The 20,370-nt window shown below is 38.9% G+C and overlaps 1 protein-coding gene across 1 annotated transcript; it reads right to left on the bottom strand.

The window, feature by feature from the left end:
• Window positions 1-10,638: 10,638 nt before the first annotated feature.
• On the bottom strand, window positions 10,639-15,876 carry SERPINA7 (serpin family A member 7). The gene is made up of 5 exons (XM_081222659.1): window positions 15,826-15,876; window positions 13,636-14,271; window positions 12,294-12,567; window positions 11,445-11,592; window positions 10,639-10,901 (listed from the first exon to the last, which is right to left on the bottom strand). The coding sequence occupies exons 1-5, from the start codon at window positions 15,830-15,832 to the stop codon at window positions 10,704-10,706; spliced, it is 1,263 nt and encodes a 420-aa protein (XP_081078785.1). The 5' UTR covers window positions 15,833-15,876; the 3' UTR covers window positions 10,639-10,703.
• Between the last annotated feature and the right edge of the window lie 4,494 nt (window positions 15,877-20,370).

Genomic DNA, 20,370 nt, shown 5'->3' with positions numbered 1-20,370 from the left:
GGTCAAAAATTTAACTATATGCATGTTGGTGATGAAGACTTAATTACAGAAGACAATCGGGAAATGAGCACAGATAGAGGAAGTATTGATTGACATTGCCTAAAAAGAAATTATGTGGCAGAGGGGGCAAGACAGAATGCTTCAGCTGAAACTCCCAGGAACATATCAGGGGAAGAACCTCCCCCATAACATCGCACAAATACCTAATTTATTTTAATTAATACAATGTAAAGATTGTTGTCTCTGATCAGTTACATCACAACGTTATATTCAAAAGTCTCCAGTCCGATATCCAAAAATCATTGAAAATCAATTTGAAATAGTCACCTCTTCCTAAGAATTAGCTCAGTTTACCTTTACCTTTCAAAGGTAAACTGAGCTAATCTTTTTAGGGTCCTTCAGTTCTGCAGCTCTATCCATTATTCCTATCAGCACAATAAAATCCCATGTCTGGGAGCTCCTTATAACATGGCAATGAAAGACAAAAGGGTAGGAATACTTAATTTAAGAAAATTTAGTCAGTTACATGATAGTAAAAGCTAACATTTATTGGACACATCACACAATAATTCTATGATGTAGGTGCCATTTTTATCATCTCCTTTCTACAAATACTAAAGAAACTGAGGCCCAGAGAGTTTAAATAAGTTGTGAGACCAGAATTTAAACCCATGCTCTAATGCTAGTACCCATGTAAATCATTGGTTTATCATATTGAAATTCTTTAACTTTTTTAAAGTTAGAAAAAATAGAAAATAACTCAGGCAAACTTAAAAAGTGAATTTGCTATAATGATATTAAGAGCTCAGAGAACCAACAGGAAACTGGACAACTGGGCTAGGAATAACCAAAAGTGGTGATGTAGCATGATTGGTCTGATGAAGATACTGACACATGGTTTGCTTAGACCTCAGACATTTTCATTCTTGTGTCCCTGTTATTAAGATCCAAAATCTAGCCACAGAGCATTAGATTATTCTAACTTAGGTCAAGATATACCTGCCCCTTCGTTAGAGGAGAGAAGTGCCATTGATTTAAGTAGATTTAATGTAAAAGGCAAGGGTACATCTTTAAAAGGAAACTGGAGTACAATAAGGACTGGGAAAGTTGATGCTGGGTTGCTAAAAAGCAATACATGTCTATTAGAATCCATGCTTAGGGCTACATCTCCTTCGTCTCAAATACTTTCTTCCAAAAGTGTTCTTACCTAAAAAGATACAATTATTTTATATATAATCCAAAATAAATTCTGTCACTTTCCAACATTTCTTCAGTCACTTCACTGAGCTCCAATTCCAGGATCTATGGGTAATGCTCATACTTCCTCTAGATTTATTGTGATTATGCTTCAATATTCCTCAACTTGTGGACTAAATTTCGCCATCATAAACACAGCTTATGTACAGTTTTGGAAGAAAGGGACTATATTAATTAAAATATATAGGTATAAATCCATGACCAGGAAGGAAGAACCTATTTGTACAGACCTATTTGCAAAGCCCATATTTCTTTAGCTGGTATTGAGATCATATTTAGCATTTATGACTTCCTTCCTCCACTCTCCATTTAATATACCCTTTTCTTTTTACCAGCACCTTAGCAGTTGGGCTTCATTGTTCAGTGGTATACTCAAACTTTAATTCTTGTCTGATCTGAGCCTTCGGATGCACTGCCAGAGAAGAGTCACATTAATTTACATTCTGGTGCCAACTTGTCAATCTAAATAACAAGTTTAAATTGTTTTCCTAGCATTATATTCATTTCATGCTATTCAGGCATTAAGTGATTTGCCAAAGTTCCCATACCCAGTAAGTGATAGAACCAAGGTTTAAATTCAGGTTCCTCTGATTCCAAAACTCACACTTGTGATGCTAGTCTGGCTCCTTGAATGAATAAGAAAAGACTGAGATAAGAGGCAGGAAATAAGTGGAACAACATCAGGAGTCACAGACCCACAATCAGCAAAGAACAGGCCTGTTGGATGGACAGTAGAGAGATGGAAAGTAGATAAAGACAATTGCCACAACAGGATAGGGGATGGGAGGTGCAGACTGAGACAAACCCTTGCAAAATCGTACCTTGCAAAGTTAATAATTTGCAAGGAAATAAAACAAATAGGTGATGGGGGGAGCAAAAATCAACTTAGACCTTGTGAGGGTGTTTCATCTCAGGTTCTGGGAAGTGTGGTATATCAAACAGAAAGAGTAACCCTTGTTTCTCCAACCTGCAGAAAGGGACCATTATATCTGAACTGTTGTGCTTTCCTTCTTCCTTGCTTTATTGTTCTCCATGATACTCATAACTATGTAAGACCTAGTATATTTTACTTATTTAGTTTACTGTCAGTCTTTCCACACTTGGATTGTAATCTCCATGAATACTTTTGTTTTGCTTTGTTGGAACAGATCCTGGCACATGATAGGCCCTCCATTTATGTCTGTCAAATGAATGAATGAATGCACCAAGAAGGTTTGTGGGTCCCCCCCTGCTTCTGGGCCTTTAATTCCAAGTTCCAACTTTCCAACTAACTTCTTGGAAATGTTGAAAAATGATGAAGCTTTCTGACTGCTTTTGCTTATTGCTTTCTATTTACCTGTGGGTGGCCTCCTGCTGTAGCAGGAAGTAACTGTACCAATACCAGTACTGCTGGCAATGCCCTTATTTCTACTATTTTTCCAGAAGACAAGTAATGTCCTAGCCAAGAGCAAAGGCTCCAGAGTGAGATGGCAGTAAGAATCCTGTCTCAACACTAAAAAAGCCATTTAAATTTGGGAAAATTCCTTAAGCCCCTGAGCCTTTATTCCTTCATCTACAGTGTTTCCTTAGTTATATATATCTGTATGCATCTTCCTTCTCATATCTAGACTATACTGACTTCCTCTCCAAAGAAGATAAGCCAATGTTCTAACCAGTTACTACATTCAGTTCAAAATCCAGGATCTCTGGGTGATGTGCAGTCCTCTCCATCAGGTCCACATGTAGATCCTTTTGAACTAAAAGTTAAATTATAAGTCTCTCCCACGTCCCCAGTAGACAATGGTGGAATAGGGACAGAGTAAGCTGAATAAAAACTTCCATTATAAAAATGGAGGAATGAAAGATATACTGTGATAACTTGTTCATAGCAATGATGGAATCTTACTGATCAGATCTGAAGACACTCTGCTCTGGTAGTGAGGGAGGTTCCCTGATTAGATAGTGAATCTTCTCTCTGTGAGAAACTCCCTTGTCCATTGCTATCCATAGTAATATCTCAAGTGGGTTTGGGGGATATTTCCTTCCTTGGTGGATACACAATTTTCCACACCCCTCTTCCTGATGGTACAGGTTTGGGGACCAAGCTATACAGTCATAAACTCTTCTACAACAAGTTTGCGGTTTCTCTGTCAATGCAATTTCCTCAAAACTCAGTAAGCTTTCAGTCTATTTGCATTCATTCAGTCCCATATGACAGCAATTATATCCAACTTTTTTCCTAGACACAATTAAGTCTACCTTATTTCTTTGCTTCCTCACTCTCTGCCAACCTCTTTTCTTAATTGAGGCCATCTAAATCTGTTGGGTTGGGTGAGAAGGAAACAGCTATAATCTGATATTTGCTGAAAGACTGAGTATATCAGTTTAAATGAAGTCTTAATAAGCCTTTCAAAGACCTTTATCTACTTGCGTTAATTAGAACCTTTTCTATTTGAAGTTAATTTTTGTATATGGTGTGATATAATGGTCCAACTTCATTCTTTTTCATGTTGATATCCAGTTGTCACAACATCATGTGTCAAACAGACTATAATTTCTCATTGAATGGTCTTGGGACCCTTGCCCAAAATCAACTCACCATAGATGTATGGGTTTATTTCTAGAATTAAATTCTATTCCATTGATCCACATGTTTATCAATACCAGTACCACACTGCTTTGATTACTATAGGGTGGCGTAGGTTTATAAATCAGGAAGTGTAATTTCTACATCTTTGTTCTTTTTCAAGATTTTTTGGCTACTCAGGATCCCTTGTACTTCCTTATGAATTTTAGGATCGGCTTTTCCATTTCTGCAAGAAAAGGTGGTTGGAATTTTGACTAGGATTACACTGAATCTGTGGATCCATATTGGGTGAGTAATGCCAGTTTAACAATATTAAGTCTTCTAATCCATGAACCCCAGATGACTTTCCATTAATTTATGTATTCTTTAATTTCTTTCAACAATATTGTATAGTTTCAATGTGCAAGTCTTGCATTTCTTTAGTTAAATTTATTACTATATATTTAAATCTTTATGATGCTATTGTAAATGAATTGTTTTCTTAATTTCCTTTAAGATTATTTATTGCTAGTATATAGATATAGACCTGATTTTTGTATGTTGCTTTATATCCTACAATATGGCTGAACTTCTTTATTAGTTTCAGTAGTATCCTATGGATTCTTAAGGGTTTTCATCTACAAATAGAAATAATTTTTCCTCCTTTCCAATCTGTAGGATATTTATTTATTTTTCTTGCCTAATTGCTTTGGATATAAATGCCAGTAAAATATTGAATATAAGTGGTGATATTGGGCATCCTTTTCTTTTTCCTGATTTGGGGAGAAATGCTGCCAGTTTCTCACTATTGAGTATGGTATTGGCTTTGGGTTCTTAACAAATGTCCTTTATTATGTTGAGGAAGTTCCCTTTTATTCCTACCTGGTTGATTGTTTATATCATGAAAGTGTGTTTAATTTTTCAAACACTTTCTCTTCAATTATTTGAAATGATATTGTGCTTTTTTATTCATTCTGTTAATATACTGTATTATATTGATTGAGTTTTGTATGTTGAACCACCATTGCTTTCCTGGGATAAATCTCCCATGGGCATGGTGTATAATACTTTTTATATGTTGCCAGGTTCAGCCTACTAGTATTTTGTTGAGGACATTTGCATCTATATCTATAAATGATATTGGTATTTGTTGTTTTGTGTGTGTGTGTATGTGTGTGTGAAGTCTTTGTCTGGCCTTGGTATCAAGGTAATACTGGCCTAATAGAATAAGTTAGGAACTGTTCTTTCTTCTTCTAAGTTTTTGCAAGAGTTTGAAAATAATTCATTTTGATTCTTTTATAAAAATTTGGTAGAATTTGACAGTGAAGCCATCTGGGCCTGAGCATTTTGGAATTTTCTGTATAAATCTATTAGTCCATCTGCTCTAGTATTTCATTTAAGGCTGAAGTTTTTTTGTTGACTTTCTGTCTGGATGATCTATCCATTGATGTAAGTGGCATGTTAAAGTCTGTTACTATTATTGTGTTGCTGTCAATATCTCCCTTTAGGTCTGCTAATAACTGTCTTATATATTTGGTGCTCTTATGTTAGGTGTGTATATATTAATAAGTTTCCAGAGTTTGGTAAAATTGATTCTGACAGGTTTTGCCAGTTCACTATTTTTGTGGAAGAATGGGCTTTTAAGGTTTTCTATTCTACCATTTTCTCTCTAACTGAAGAGACTTAATGAGACTTTAAAAAAATTTTATTGGAGTATAGCTGATTTAAAATGCTGTGTTAGTTTCAGGTGTACAGCAAAGTAAATCAGTTACACATATACATATATCCACTCTTTTTTAGATTATTTTCCCATATATGTCATTACAGACTGTTGAGAAGAGTTCCCTGTGCTATACAGTAGGTCCTTACTAGTTATCTATTTTATATATAGTAATGTGTATATGTCAATCCCAATCTCCCAATTTATCCTTCCCCCCTCCCCCTAGTAATCATAAGTTTGTTTTCTACATCTGTGACCCTATTTCTGTTTTGTAAATAAGTTCATTTATACCATTTTTTTAGATTCCACTTATAAGTGATATCATATGATATTTGTCTTTGTCTGACTTACTTCACTCAGTATGACGATCTCTAGGTCCAAGCATGTTGCTGCAAATGGCATTATTTCATTCTTTTTTATGGCTGAGTACTATTCCATTGTATATATGTACCACATATTCTTTATCCATTCCTCTGTTGATGGACATTTAGGTTGCTTCCATGTCCTGGCTATTGTAAATGGTAATGAGCCTTTTCTCTTGAAGACGTTTTCAGCCCGAGGTCTTCCTATTTAGAGTCCAGAAGTATACTGTTGGCATTTTAAATGCTGCAGGACCACTCCTATGGACTGAATGTGTCCCTCCAAATTTTATGTGCTGAAACCCTAATCCACAATGTGACGGTATATGGAGATAGAGCTTTTAGACTGTAATTAAGCTAAAAATGAAGCTTAAGGGTGGGGTCCTAATCTGATAACACTGGGGGCCTTACAAGAAGAAGAAGAGGAGAGAGATCTCTCCACACACACACACACACACACACACATAAACACACACACGTGTTAAAGTCTTATTACTTACATAGTAAGGATTTTTCAAAAGAGCTGGCTTTTTATGCTGGTCCAAAAATGACTTCAGAGATCAGGGAAATGAAACTGGCTTGGGATTCTATGGTGAGTAGGGTATGGAGATTCTTTTGTGCATGCTTGTGTGATTTGAACCTCCCATCGGCACCAAAGGAGGGAACATCTTAGTTACTTATAAGCTTGCCTAGATGTGGTACACAAGGGGAATACGGAGGGGTGAGGCTTAAAAGATGTTAGCAGTCAAGCATTAAAAAATGGATTCAGACTATTACACCATCTAAGGCAAAGGCAATTGACCCTCTCTATCAGGAGGAGGAAGAAATGTTGTTACACAGTGGGAGCAAGCTGAATATGCTTGGCACCAAAGCAATCCAAATGGTGCCTTTTGATACTCTTTTGACCAGTTTTGATGGGAAATAGACATATGTAGCAACCTTGGCCAGAGAAGTGTTCAAGACTTGTCAGGGATGAGGGTCTCAGTCATGTCATGAAGTGAGGTAAAGAGGCCAGCTGAGAAGAATAGAAATCTAGAACAGATAGTGGAGGACTCTGGAGGATCTGCTTCTTGGACTTATATGAAGAAGTAGATTTAAGCAGCATAAGAAATAGATTGTGTTGGACATGGAGATGTACCATACATATTCCTCTTCAGGGAAAGGACTTGTTTTTTCCAGATTCTAGGTGTCCTGTCAGTAGAAAGTCTTCAGCTTTAGACCTTTATAGGATAACCTCAGCTGTAGAGAGATGTCTGGCCCATATACAATGACTGATTGAGGTAAGTGTGTGAAGGCTTATCCATTTCATTGCATCAGTCGCAAAGAAACTCCCTGTAAACATCCTGTAAGATGAACTCTGTCTGCTTCCTGGAGAATATAACTGGCAACATCCCCACTAGTGCTACCAATTTCTGTATGACTTGGAATAAGGTTAGTGTTACAGACTGAATGTATTTGCTCCCCTCATTCATACATTGAAACCCTACCCCTCCCCCAGTGTGGCTATATACGGACTAAGGAAGTAATTAAGGTTAAATGACGTGACCAAAGTGGGGCAGTGATCTGATAAGATTAGTATCCTTATAAGAAGAGATACCTGAGAGCTCACTTGCTCTTTCCACACACATGTATGCATGGGAGGAAAATCCATGAGAAGACATAGCACAAAGGCTTCAGCTAGGAAGAAAGATTTCAACAGAAATGGAATTTGCCATCACCTTGATCACAGACTTCTAGCCTCCAGAACAGTGACAAAATAAATTTCTTTTTAAGCTAATCAGTTTGTAGTATTGTTATGGCAGCCTGATCAGTAAATAGACTCAGCAATAAGTGTAATTCTTAAAGAAGACAGAAAATCATTTCTGGTCACCTAATCATCTGGGATAAGAATTTTAGGTCAGTGGCCACCTCTCTTCCATGTGGGTATTTAGATATCAGGTCTTTTCCATCCTGTTTTTCTGCAAAGGCAGAATTTTTAACCTGGAGTCCAAAGAAATTTCAAGGATATCTAAGGCCAAAATTCTGAGAATCTATAAATTTGTTTATGAAAAAATTTCATCTTTAATTTTGCCAGCCTCCAACCAAAATTTAGCATTTTGTTCATTTATAACTGTGGGCCACAAACCACAGAAGTGGCAAGTGTACCTGTGATTTTGTCACAAACAAAGTTCACATAATTTCAAAGCACTCATACTTCCTATTACTTTGGAAAGAATGTATTTATTATACCAGTTATAAGATCTTATTAATTAATATGTTGTGGTGGAAGCATACATATTACTATATCAGTCATTTCAATTGCATTATTTTTATAATTATATTTCAATGTTACTGATGGCCTTTGTAATCCTAAATTTTTTTGGCATTTAAAATATTCTGAAAAGAGGCACATACATTACACCAGACTGCCAAAAAGCCCTTCATCTGCTTGGTGGTCAAACTAGATCATAAGTAAGTCCACAATCCAGTTCAAAGGAGATGGAAAAAGAGTGAAGGCGGTACCCAACTATTGTAATGCCCTGACCAGTAAATGTCACACTACACCTACACTCATATTCCATTAATGAGAACTTAGTCTCATGGTCACATTTAGTTGTAAGGGAGGCTAGGAAATGCAGTATATCAGGGAAGCCTTGTGGCTATGATTCTATTATAATGGAGAAAGGAAAACAGAGCTGATGAACTTCGTGCAATGTATGCCACTACACTTTTGTACCCTGTCCCCCAACAAGTTTTCTCCCTTTTGTTCTAAGAGTTTACCCATAGATTTTTCTATGTAGAGAGATTTGTTTCCTACTTTCCATTACATTTTTTATAATGTGTATTTATTTTTCTTATCTTGCTGTATTCACTAGGACCTCCAGTATAATGTTTAATAGAAACAATGATAGAGAAAATACTTGTCTTTTTCCCAATTTAGTAAAAATTCTGCTGTGAACTTTTACTACTGATATATTGGTATAGGTATTTTATGGTTAACATTTATGAAATTAAGGAAGTTATCTTCTAGTCCTAGTTTGCTAGAATAAGCTGAGATTTATATGGTGAATAGTGGTACTTCTTCATGATCTGGCTACAGGAATGAATGATTGAGTGAGATTTAGTCTCTGCTTGAAAGACAGTGTCTTGGTAATTCCTGACGTCCTCCTGGAGAAACTGATATTCCTCCGAGAACAACCTCTGATCCAATTCATTTGGGGAGGTTTAGGAAGGTGCCTGTGTAACATTAACTCTGGACTCTGGATGTAGGGTCTGTGCCAGAGAACATAAATCTGCAAACCAGGAGACCCACACTACAACCTTGGCTTTGACACTAGGCTCCTGGCTGATGTTGACCAACAGGAAAAACAATTAATATTTACAAGGCTTTTTATCAGGTATCTGACTCTGTGATGAGAACATTACATATTCTGTAGCAAGGAATGCTCACAAAATCCTGCTGAAATGAATATTATTAGTGTTCCCATTTTACAGATGAGGAAAACAAGGTGCAAGGTTTAAGTACCTTGTCCAAGATCACAAAACAGTATAAGTAGCAGAGCCAGGATTGTATTGTAACTTCAGTGAAACCAAACTGCATGTTAGTGATGACTTTTCTGTGCTATAAATCACTTTCCCTCCCTGGGCTTCCAGTTTATTATCCATAAAACCAAAATGCAAACTATACCAGGAGTAAGCAAACCTCCATGCAAATTGTCTAATGAAACACTAGAATGTTTGTGGGCTACATACTTTTCTAAACATATATATTTAGTTCAATCTGGAAGCACAATATCTGCAAAAGCACTTATGCATTTGCTATTATTTCCCTGTCACTGAAGAGTTTCGACTTAGGGCTAGAGTTTCAGACAGTACATCATTAACAGTCATTGCACTATTTATGTGTACTGAATTCTAATATTGGAGATTTGAATACGTATTTTCTGAGATGAAGTCTAGTTTGGTGGATGGGGGTAGAAGGGCATGAACAGATAAGGGAAAATTGCTGAAGGATCTGAGGATAGGGAGGTATCAAACTTCAGTGAAACTAACCAGGAGATTTATACTTGAGCAAGTGGGACTGGGGTACAACATTTGGAAAGGAGTCTGATTAGAATACAGAAAAGGAAAGGCCATGAGATATAATATGAATAAATCACTTTCCTTCTCCACTGCCAGCTTATAGCTTATCAATAAGGAATTTTTTTAGGGGCAAGGTGGGCTTGTACAGTGAAGTTCATCTCTCTCTCTCTTGCTTTTTTGTCCCATGCTTGTTAGATCACAAAAGTGACATCCCTAGCAGTAGCTCCCAGTCTGTGACTCAGCCCTGTAGTGAAAACACCTTTTTACAACCCACCAATAGCAGTTCTGGCAAGAACACAGAGAACAATTTTGATGGGGTGGGAGGAAGGAGGTTGAGAAGTTCATACATAATCTACTGCATTTATGTTACTTAATATTCATTGTACTTATTATGAAAATAATGGGTTAGGAGGACCTGACCTGCATTTCAACTATTCTCCAAGAGGGCAGAAGACAGAGCATTTGTCAGCCCAGTAAAATTCCTTGGAGCTAACTAACTGGGAGCTAACTAACTGGGGTTCTGACAAAGAGGAATGCATTGACATGGGGCCTTCTTATGCTTTGGGTAATGAGTCACTCATTGACTACCTGAACATAAGAGTGGCCTCTTTCACACCCAATGCAGTTCGGCTAGGGTCCAGCCTCCACCCCTGTACAAAGGAAAGCACATCCAAGCCCACATCAATCACATCAGGCTATACTATTTATTTATTTCTCATTGCAATAAGCACATGCAATTAGCCAACAACTTCTTTCCCAACTACACTTCTGTTGGGTCCACAATTTTCCCTAGAAAGAGAATACTCCTGGTGTTTTTCTCCAATATCAACAACAGGAAGGATCTATCAAACTGGATGATAGGATGAAGAAGAGTTATTTCAGGCTGATTCAGAAATCTGACTTCAGGGACAGCTTCAGTTCCCTTTTCACCAATGTGCAGCACAGCCTTGTGGGCAGCCTGTGGAGGGGGGGGGAGAATAAACACTGCTGATCCCCTGAAGAAACAGGAAACATCTTTGGAACAGTTTAGAAGCAGGGAAGAAGAAGGAAGGATGGGGCCACCCCTTTACTGTATTGTGTTGATGGTGCTTGAATATGAAGGACACTTGTCTAAGTTTAGTTAATGACTCTCGTGATTTTAGAGCTAGCTGTCAAGGAACCACCACTCTTTCCATGGCTTTCTGCCTCTAGAAGTCACTTATTAAGCTTTCCCCTGCCCCTGCCACCTCCTCAAGAACTGTATCACATCAGAGTCAATTCTGATGATTAAGTTCTTCTATCAGAATCATTTAGGACGTGAAGGTCAAGGATTGAAGTAACTGTTACAATGACTTGTTTGGGGGTAATGAGAATGGCCCTGGAGTAAACCTGGCTCAGGAGAAGTCATTCTGCCTCTACAGGCTTCAGAATCATCACTGATAAACTGAGAGAGTTGAATTAACTGACTCTCAATGGCTCTTACATCTAAAGGATATTAAAGGACTCTAATCTACCAACTTACGTTGGAAAGTTTAAGACCATTGTCCTTTGTGAGTCCAGAAAAATCAGCAGTGTCAACAAAGGCATCCTGGATGCCCATCTTCGAAAGGATGGCTCCAAGGTCATATGTGGCAGAAATGGAAAACTTTGGAACAAACAAGTCAATCCACCTGTGGAGAAAGGGGAAGGGGACATATGGCTATCAGCACACCAAGCTCATGATTCCCTCCCTCTCTGTCTCCATGTTATTGTATTGGGTGCTGCTCCTCCCCTAGGTATTGACAACCACTACTATGCAGGTCAACACGTGGCACCAAAACCTCAGAAGTTATCCTGGAAGGAATGCTCTCTGGTTCAGCCCATTTGGGACTGCAACAATGGAAGTTGGAAGATGTGACCCACTTATAATCTCTGGGGGTGTCCATGAAGTTTGGGAAGCCAGTGGCATGAATGTCAATAGGTAGTACCAGGGGGAATTTCATGGTTTTCCATCGAGCACTTCCAGCTCAGTATGAAATATCTATCAATATCCTACCCATCCCCCAAGCTCCACTTGGACTCTGGGAAGGCACCAATTTACTAGCTGGCTGACTGGATAGTTCATTTTATTTTTCTAGTCCTGATTTATTCATTTGAAAAATGCCTGTAATACTATCCCCTTTGCAGCTTTGTTGATGTGCTTAGGTGAAATAAAGTATGTAAAGTGCCCAGCAAAGGGACTAGCAAAGAGTATGTCCTCACTATACTGTAGTGATCAACACACAGCTCTTAAGTGGTTCAGAGTGATTCTCCTGCCTCTGGGTTTCTGCTGAATTCGGTCTCCATGCCATTATGCCCACCCTCCGCTTCTCACATCATCTAAGATGTTTACCCCTTCCGCAGTAAGCGGTTCCACTTCTTCAGTGTTTTAGATGACATGGCCCCTTCCACCCACTCAGTCTGGCCCTCCTTGGGAAGGACAAAGAGTGCCAGAGCATTCTTGCTGTAGTCCATTTGCAGCACTGTGCAGTTCAGCTCTGTATCCACCAGGTGATAGTATTGTTCAATCTGGTGCATCATGGGCACTTGCACTGTTGTGGTCTTGTCCACTAAGAAACTGGAACCCTCTTCTGTCTTGGATGGATCAAAAGGATTTGCCCACTGGGCTTAAAATACAAAGAGAAGAGAGTTGTTTGTTTAAAACCAGTATTTGTGCCAATATGAACTTCTCTATCAGTCATCTAATCTAGTAATTAATACCACCACAGAGGTAGGTACCTTCTGTCAACCAGTTTTACAAATGAGTAACTGAGGATCAGGGAGAGAATGTGACTTTACATGTTCTCCCAGGTAGCTGGTGGCAGAGCCAGGAGTCACACCCAGGGTTGTTAGACTCCATGTTCAACAGATGTTCCATCTGTGTTCAGAACCACTATACTTACACTAAACCCATCAGAGCCACAGTTTCCTCTTCCGTAAAAAGGCATAAGCACATCCAACACACAGGGTGAAATGAGACAACAGATCTGTTCTGCCGTTTTATCCGTCTACAAGTGTGTGATTTGTGGCCAAGAATCGTTCACTCCTCCACCAAACATGGCTGACATGTGCTGTAGAACCAGCAGAAATCATTTGGGCACAGCACCTTCAGGAAAGAGTCACATGATTCTTGTTGTTACAAGCACCAGCTTTAGAATCAGACAAACCTGGGTGGGAATACCAGCTCTGAAACTTATTAACTGTGTGAACCTGGGCACTTGTGAAGATTAGATGAGACAATGTGTGTAAACCACACATGTAGCATGGTGCTTAGTATATAGTGGGTACATAGTACATGATAGAGGTCTTTATGTAACATGCCCAAGAATGAACAGCAAGTGAGGGTCACTTTAAGGTTTAAAACTAATTCTGTTTACCTGCCAAGTGCAAGCTTGTCTCACCTCATCAAATCTTTTGGAAACCATGATTCTGTAGCTAGATGTGAGCAAGGTGTTCATACCATTGTAACTAACCTCTCTGAAAGTTCCCTCTCCCTAGAAATTTCCTGGGCTCATCCACGAGCTGTGTGTCCCTCCTGGAAGATCCAAAACTACACACAGCTATGTCCAATGAAGCAGGTCACTGTAGTATGAGGGACACCTACTGATGCCAGTGAGAAGACACCACGAGCTTCCCCAAGTGCCCCATGAAATTATTGGAACACTGAACTAGAAATGGACATCTTAGAACCTTACCTTTAAAGCAAATATAGTTCACCAGAACCATAATGGTATTTGGTTTGAGGTCTTGGATGAGGCCCACAATTTTCCCCTTGGTTTTCCTCTCCACGTGACTATTGATCTCCTGCTGGGCTGCAGAAACATTGGAGAAGTTTGTAGAAAAGACTTCAGTCTCATAAAGGTTGTTGACATCATCCAAGAACTTTGCCAGTGGTTTCAGCTGCTTCCCAATGAAAAGGGCATTTCCCATCTGTAATTCCAGCTCCTTCTTTGGAAAATTCAGTGAACAGATCAGGTACTGGAAGCCCTGCTGGATCTCTGCCATTGGGGTGTCTGTAAGGTTGAACCCCAAGCTTTCCAGGATTTGAGTTTGGGTGCTGGAGCAGGCCCCATTGGAGAGCATGGCCAAAGCTGCAGAGATGCTCACAGGGGAAAAGAAGATATTCTGATCTGGAGTCTCCATGGTGAACCTCCGGTACAGGTTGAATGCAAAGTCAGCATTGATAGATGACATCTTATAGAGAGTGGCATTTTGTTGGCGGGAAAGGCAGGAGGTTATTTTGCCTTCACAGCTGTTAGGTGGTGCACAATGAAGCCCAAGTACCAAGAGAACCAGATAGAAGAACAGTGGCATTTTGGAAGAAGGGTAATCTATAAGAGATGAGGTGAGAAAACCATTGGGGATCTTAGGTGGATGAAAACTCTGAACCAGAAACACATAATATTCACCCATTGTGATTAGTAAAACTGTAGAAAATAATTACTGGTGTGCTCACTAGGGCTTGTGGGGAGGCCTTTCTCACCTGAAAAACTGATGGCACATCTAATAGGAGCAGGAAATAGGTGGCCTCCTTGGGCCACAGAAATAATGGCAAGGACTGTCATTCAGATGTAATAGTGACATATGAAAACTCTGGGAATAAATCAAATTTATGGAAATTGAATTACTTTTTATTTGAACCAGAGGCAACCTTTTGGAGAAGGAAGACTTTTTAGATAAAAGTAGCACTCTCTCTGCTTACATTATTTTTTATAGATAAGAATTTTAATTTTTTTTAATTTGGTGTTTTTCTTAAGGTAAAATCTATGAGAGATGAGATGAGAGAATACCTGTACTTTTCTTTGGATAAAAGACAAAAGGAGAATAATTTTCACAAGATATGTTTAATTGGAATGGAAGGGAGGTAGTTTATGGAGCCATGTACAAGGTCATGACCTGAAATTAATGCATTCATGCGACATATGGAAGTCACAGGAATATTTCTAAACAACAGGAAGATTAAAGTATAGCTTTTGCATTTCAGATCTCTTTCACCATCGGTATCATCTAAAGAGTCATATTTAAGTTGCAAGACATCTTATCACTATTAAACTCATTCAGGTTTTTTTAAATTATTAGAGCAGAAGCCAGAAAATATAATGTAAGATTCTCCGAGCCTGGATGAGTACGAGGCAGCAGAGAAAGGGAGTCAGGTGTGGAATCCAGTGACTATGGACATGAGTGATAGGAAGGAAGAGATAGCCCTCCATTCTCTTCCTGAGTGATCTCATCCACTTCCAGGAACTAAACTGCCATTGCACGAAACTACATACTGTATTGCAGAGTGTACTCCTGTGTTCCCAGCCACTTGTCCAGCTGCCTACTGCATGTAGCCGCCAGAATGTTCCACACATACCTTAGTTTCAATTTGGAAATCTCAGTTTCCTAAAGTAAACACATCATATTTTTCACCCTCAAGGCTGCTCCTTCGTCTTCATTCCACATCACTGTCTATTGAGGCTCCCATGCCAGAAACCTGGGAGTCATCCTAGGGGTTTCCTCAATCTCATTCCCCACATCTAATGAGTCATGATACCTTATGAGTACTACTTTCTAAATACCTCTCAAAACTGTTCCTTTCTCTTCCTTTCTACTCTCATTGCCTCAGTTCATGGACTGAACTACTTCACCAGCTCCTAGCAGGTCACACAACCTTCAATCTCTCCCACTCCAATCCCCCTGCTTCTACCCTTCTATCCAATCTCCACATTGTCGCCAAAGTCCTTTTTCTGAAAAAGTCACAGAGGCTGGTAGGAGGTCAATTATCAGATGATCACACTTAGACCTTGGCCTCTAGAGTTAAGAATTTGGAGCTCATGGTTATTTGGGATTCTGACTTGTTGATAGAGATGTTCAAGGTTCCAAAAGAGAAAAAAAGTACTTACAGCACATGCCCAAGAAGCCACTTGCATCTCTCAGAAAGCAAAATCTTTCCATTTTTATAACATACCCTGTATTGCAAAAGTAGAGTGTTCTTAGTTACTCATTAACGCCAGGCATTAGCCCTGGGGTGATAGTTTCAAAGCTGGTGTACAAAACCAAGGCCAAAAAGAACAAAGTGAAAAATGATAAGGATGGAACTTTGAATGATTGCTTTGCTGCCACATCCTTCATCTATAACAAGAGAGGAAGAATATTGTCAGAACAGGCAGGGCCCATGTTCATGCTAGGGAATGTGTCTTTTCACCAGGCAGGGTGAGAACCAAGGGCAAACATGCCAAAAGGCAACAGGGCAAAGATTATTTTCTCCATCACAGCCAAACAGTGCTGGGATCAGCAGCCTTTTGAGGGAAAAATATACACAGGCAGAGGCTGGGTGAATCTCTTTTAATGGGTGCTGTAGAAATTACTTATGCATTGGCTTGTAGGAGATGATGTCAAAGGTAGCTTCCAACGCTAGACTTCTGATGCTGTACACATCTATGTCTGCTCAGGCGGAAAACAGTCCTGTCCTCTGGTCACTAAAATCACCTGTGCCATTGCCTGTGCCACAGGACCCCAGAAGAGAACACAGAAGGAGCCAAGGAGTGTGGAATCAAAGATTTCATTGTTTGGTATTCACTATGTACTGAACTGTGTGCTGCAAAGAAGCAGTGGAAGCAAAGAGCACTGGACTCAGTCAGGAGACCTGAGTTCGACCTTGCCTCTGCCAATTTCTAGGTCTAGTAGTAGTAGTAGTAGAAACTCCTGCTTATTGAGTACTTACCATGTGCCGGGCGTGATGTGAAGCATCTAATTCCAGACACTCACTTCTTCAGGGCTACATTAAGGATATGTGTATGTTAAGATTGGGGTGAATGTTGAGGAAATGGGAGCTAGTTTGAGATAAGCTTAGATCACAGTCTATGGTAGGACTTGGAAGCCAGGTTAAATAGTGCAAACTTTAACTTGAGGACATTAGAAAGCCGCTGGGGGATTTTGACAAAGCAGTGACTAGATAGAGGGTGATTGTACTGTGACATTGTTTCTTCTCAAGCAAACATAGACAGAGCTCCTACTGTGTGGAAATGACCACACTTAATAATGGGATTTCAAAATCCCACTGCTGTTATCAGTCCTGAACCCAAGGGATCTTTCCAACTACCTGACACCCACTGCCCAAACCAAACAGGAGAGGGCACATCTCACATATAAGATGGCCATGGGTGTATTTGTCCTGCATCAAGGCAATGGAAAGCTCAGATCTCCCAACACTGAAGTCAGTCCATACTCACTCTTGGTATACAACACACAGTCTGCTCTCTCAGTTATAAGTATTTGCTTCAGACAAAACAGGCAGACTATCTAGAAAGAAAACTTCCAAAGTTGTGCCCTCTGGCGGCATAGTCAGACAATGGCACAGCTTATTTTCTGCTGTATATGATTCAGCTGAGCTTTGCTAGCAGGTAGCAACTGCAAGATCTGTTGCTGACAAATAAGAAGGGCAGCCCTCCGCCCCCCCACCCAAGACTCCCCTGTTCTGTGCTCTGGAGTCCTGTGCTCTTGTCATGCCTTTGCTATGTAAGAACTGTGTAATTTGGGGCAAGTTACTTAACGTCCCTGAACTTAAGTTTCCTCTCTTCTAGAGTAGAATGATAACAATCCCCACATCATGTGGTTATCAGGAGTATCAAGTAAAATTTAGAGGTGGTATATATATAGCTACTATATAGTACCTGGCACGTAGCAGGGATCCAGAAACTGTTAATTCTCTTCCCATTCATCTACTATCTTGATTCTCTTCCCCCACCCCAAGTCTCCACAGTCCCTGTACTCCACCTCCCTCCCATTCCAGACTACTGTTCAGTTCTCCTTTCTGGAAACACATTCTCCCTAAGATGAAACTGATGGATTGATTGTTAATGTGTAAGATCTTCTCTAAAACTTATATTCTTAATTTTTTTAAAAAAAGGTCTTTATTAGAGTGTAATTGCTTTACAATGGTGTGGCAGTTTCTGCTTTATAACAAAGTGAATCAGCTATACATATACATATATCACCATATCTCTTACCTCTTCCATCTCCCTCCCTCCCACCATCCCTATCCCACCCTTCTAGGTGGTCACAAAGCACCGAGCTGATCTCTCTGTGCTATGCGGCTGCTTCCCATTAGCTATCTATTTTACGTTTGGTAGTGTATATATGCCCATGCCACTCTCTCACTTTGTCCCAGCTTACCCTTCCCCCTCCCCATATCCTCAAGTCCATTCTCTAGTAGGTCTACATCTTTATTCCCGTCTTGCCCCTAGGTTCTTCGGACCATTTTCTTTTCTTTTTTTTTTTTAGATCCCATATATATGTGTTAGCATACGGTATTTGTTTTTCTCTTTCTGACTTATTTCACTCTGTATGACAGTCTCTAGGTCCATCGACCTCACTATAAATCACTCCGCTTCGTTCCTTTTTATGGCTGAGTAATATTCCATTGTATATATGTGCCACATCTTCTTTATCCATTCATCTGTTGATGGACACTTAGGTTGCTTCCATGTCCTGGCTATTGTAAATAGAGCTGCAATGAACATTTTGGTACATGACTCCTTTTGAATTATGGTTTTCTCAGGGTATATTTCCAGTAGTGGGATTGCTGGGTCGTATGGTAGTTCTTATATTTAAAATAATTATTTTGTTCTCGTGTAAAGCTGCTGGAGCTAGCACATTGAATACAGAATCTCTAGGAAGTGCAGCCATATCAGTAAACTCAAACAAATCTAAAAATACATATCTCCCTTATAATTCAGAGGACCACTTAATTACTTTGTCATTTCATTTGATATTCCCCTTATAGGGTTTTCAACTGCTTTTACCCCTACTATACCAGAAAATCAATTTCAAAGTTTCATAATTTCATCAAAATTTTTTTCACAGAACTGGAACAAATAATCTTAACATTTGTACAAAGCACAAAAGACCCTTAATAGCCAAAGCAATCTTGAAAAAGAAGAACAAAGCTGGAGGTATCACACTCCATGATTTCAAACTACACTACAAAGTTAGAGTAATCAAAACTATATGACACTGCCACAAAAACAGACACATAGATATCAATGGAAGAGAATAGAGAGCCCAGAAATAAACCTATCCTTGTATGGTTGATTAATTTATAACAGAGGAACCAAGAATATATATACAGTGGGAAAAAGACAGTGTCTTCAATAAATAGTGTTGGGAAAACTGAACAGCCACATGCAAAAGAATGAAACTGGACCACTTTCTTATAGTATCTACACAAATAACCTCAGAGTGGTTTAAAAACATAAATGTAAGACCTGAAACCATAAAATTCCTAGAAGAAAACATAGGCAGTACACTCTTTGACATCAGTCAGATTGACATTTTTTGGTTCAGTCTCTTCAGGAAAAGGAAACAAAAGCAAAAATAACTAAATGGTACTACATCAAACTAAAACGTTTTTGCACAGTAAAGGAAACCATCAACAAAAGCAAAAGGCAACCTACTGAATTGGAGACGATATTTGCAAATAGTATATCCAGTGAGGGGTTAACATCTAAAATATATAATAAACTCACACAACTCAATATATATTAAAAAATCTGAATAAAATTGGGCAGAGAATTTGAATAGACATTTTTCCAAGGAAGACATCCAGATGGCCAACAGATACATGAAAGCTGCTCAATACCCTTAATCATCAGGGAAATGCAACTCAAAACTATAATGAGATATTACCACACACCTATCAGAATATCTATTATCAAAAAGACAACAAAAACAAAAGAATCTTAAAGAGAGTGGATATATGTATGTGCATAACTGATTCAAATTGCTGTACACCTGAAACTAACACAACATTGTAAATCAACTATACTCCAATAAAAATTTTTAAAAAGACAGCAAAAAAGTGTTGGTGAGGATATGGAGAAAAGGAACCTTCATGCACTGTTGGTGGGAATGTAAATTGGTGGAGCCACTGTGGAAAACAATATGGAGATTCCTCAAAAAACTAAAAATAGAACTACCATACAATTCAGCAATTCCACCTCTGGGTATTTATTAAAAAAAAAAAGAAAAAGAAAAACCCCACTAATTTGAAAGATACATGCACACCAGTGTTCCTTGCAGCATTATTTACAATAGCCAAGATATGGAAGCAACCTAAGTATCCATCGATAGATGAATGGATAAATATGTGGTATGTGTATATATATATATATATATATATATACACACACACACAATGGCATATTACTCAGCCATAAAAAAGGAATGAAATCTTGCCATTTGCAACAAGATGGATGGTCGCTGAGGATATTATGTTAAGTGAAATAAGTCAGAAAAGACAAATACGGTATGATCTCACCCATATGTGGAATATTTTATAAATAAATAAACAAACAGACTCATAGATACAGAGAACAAACTGTTGGTCACCAGAGGGGAGAGTGGTGAGGGATTGGGAAAAATAGGTGAAGGAGATTCAGAGGTACAAA

Source organism: Mesoplodon bidens, assembly GCF_964165515.1.
Source record: "Mesoplodon bidens genome assembly, chromosome: X".
Taxonomy (NCBI): domain Eukaryota; kingdom Metazoa; phylum Chordata; class Mammalia; order Artiodactyla; family Ziphiidae; genus Mesoplodon; species Mesoplodon bidens.
Note: the sequence above shows the minus strand (reverse complement) of the source record. Positions and strands in the feature narration are given on the sequence as shown.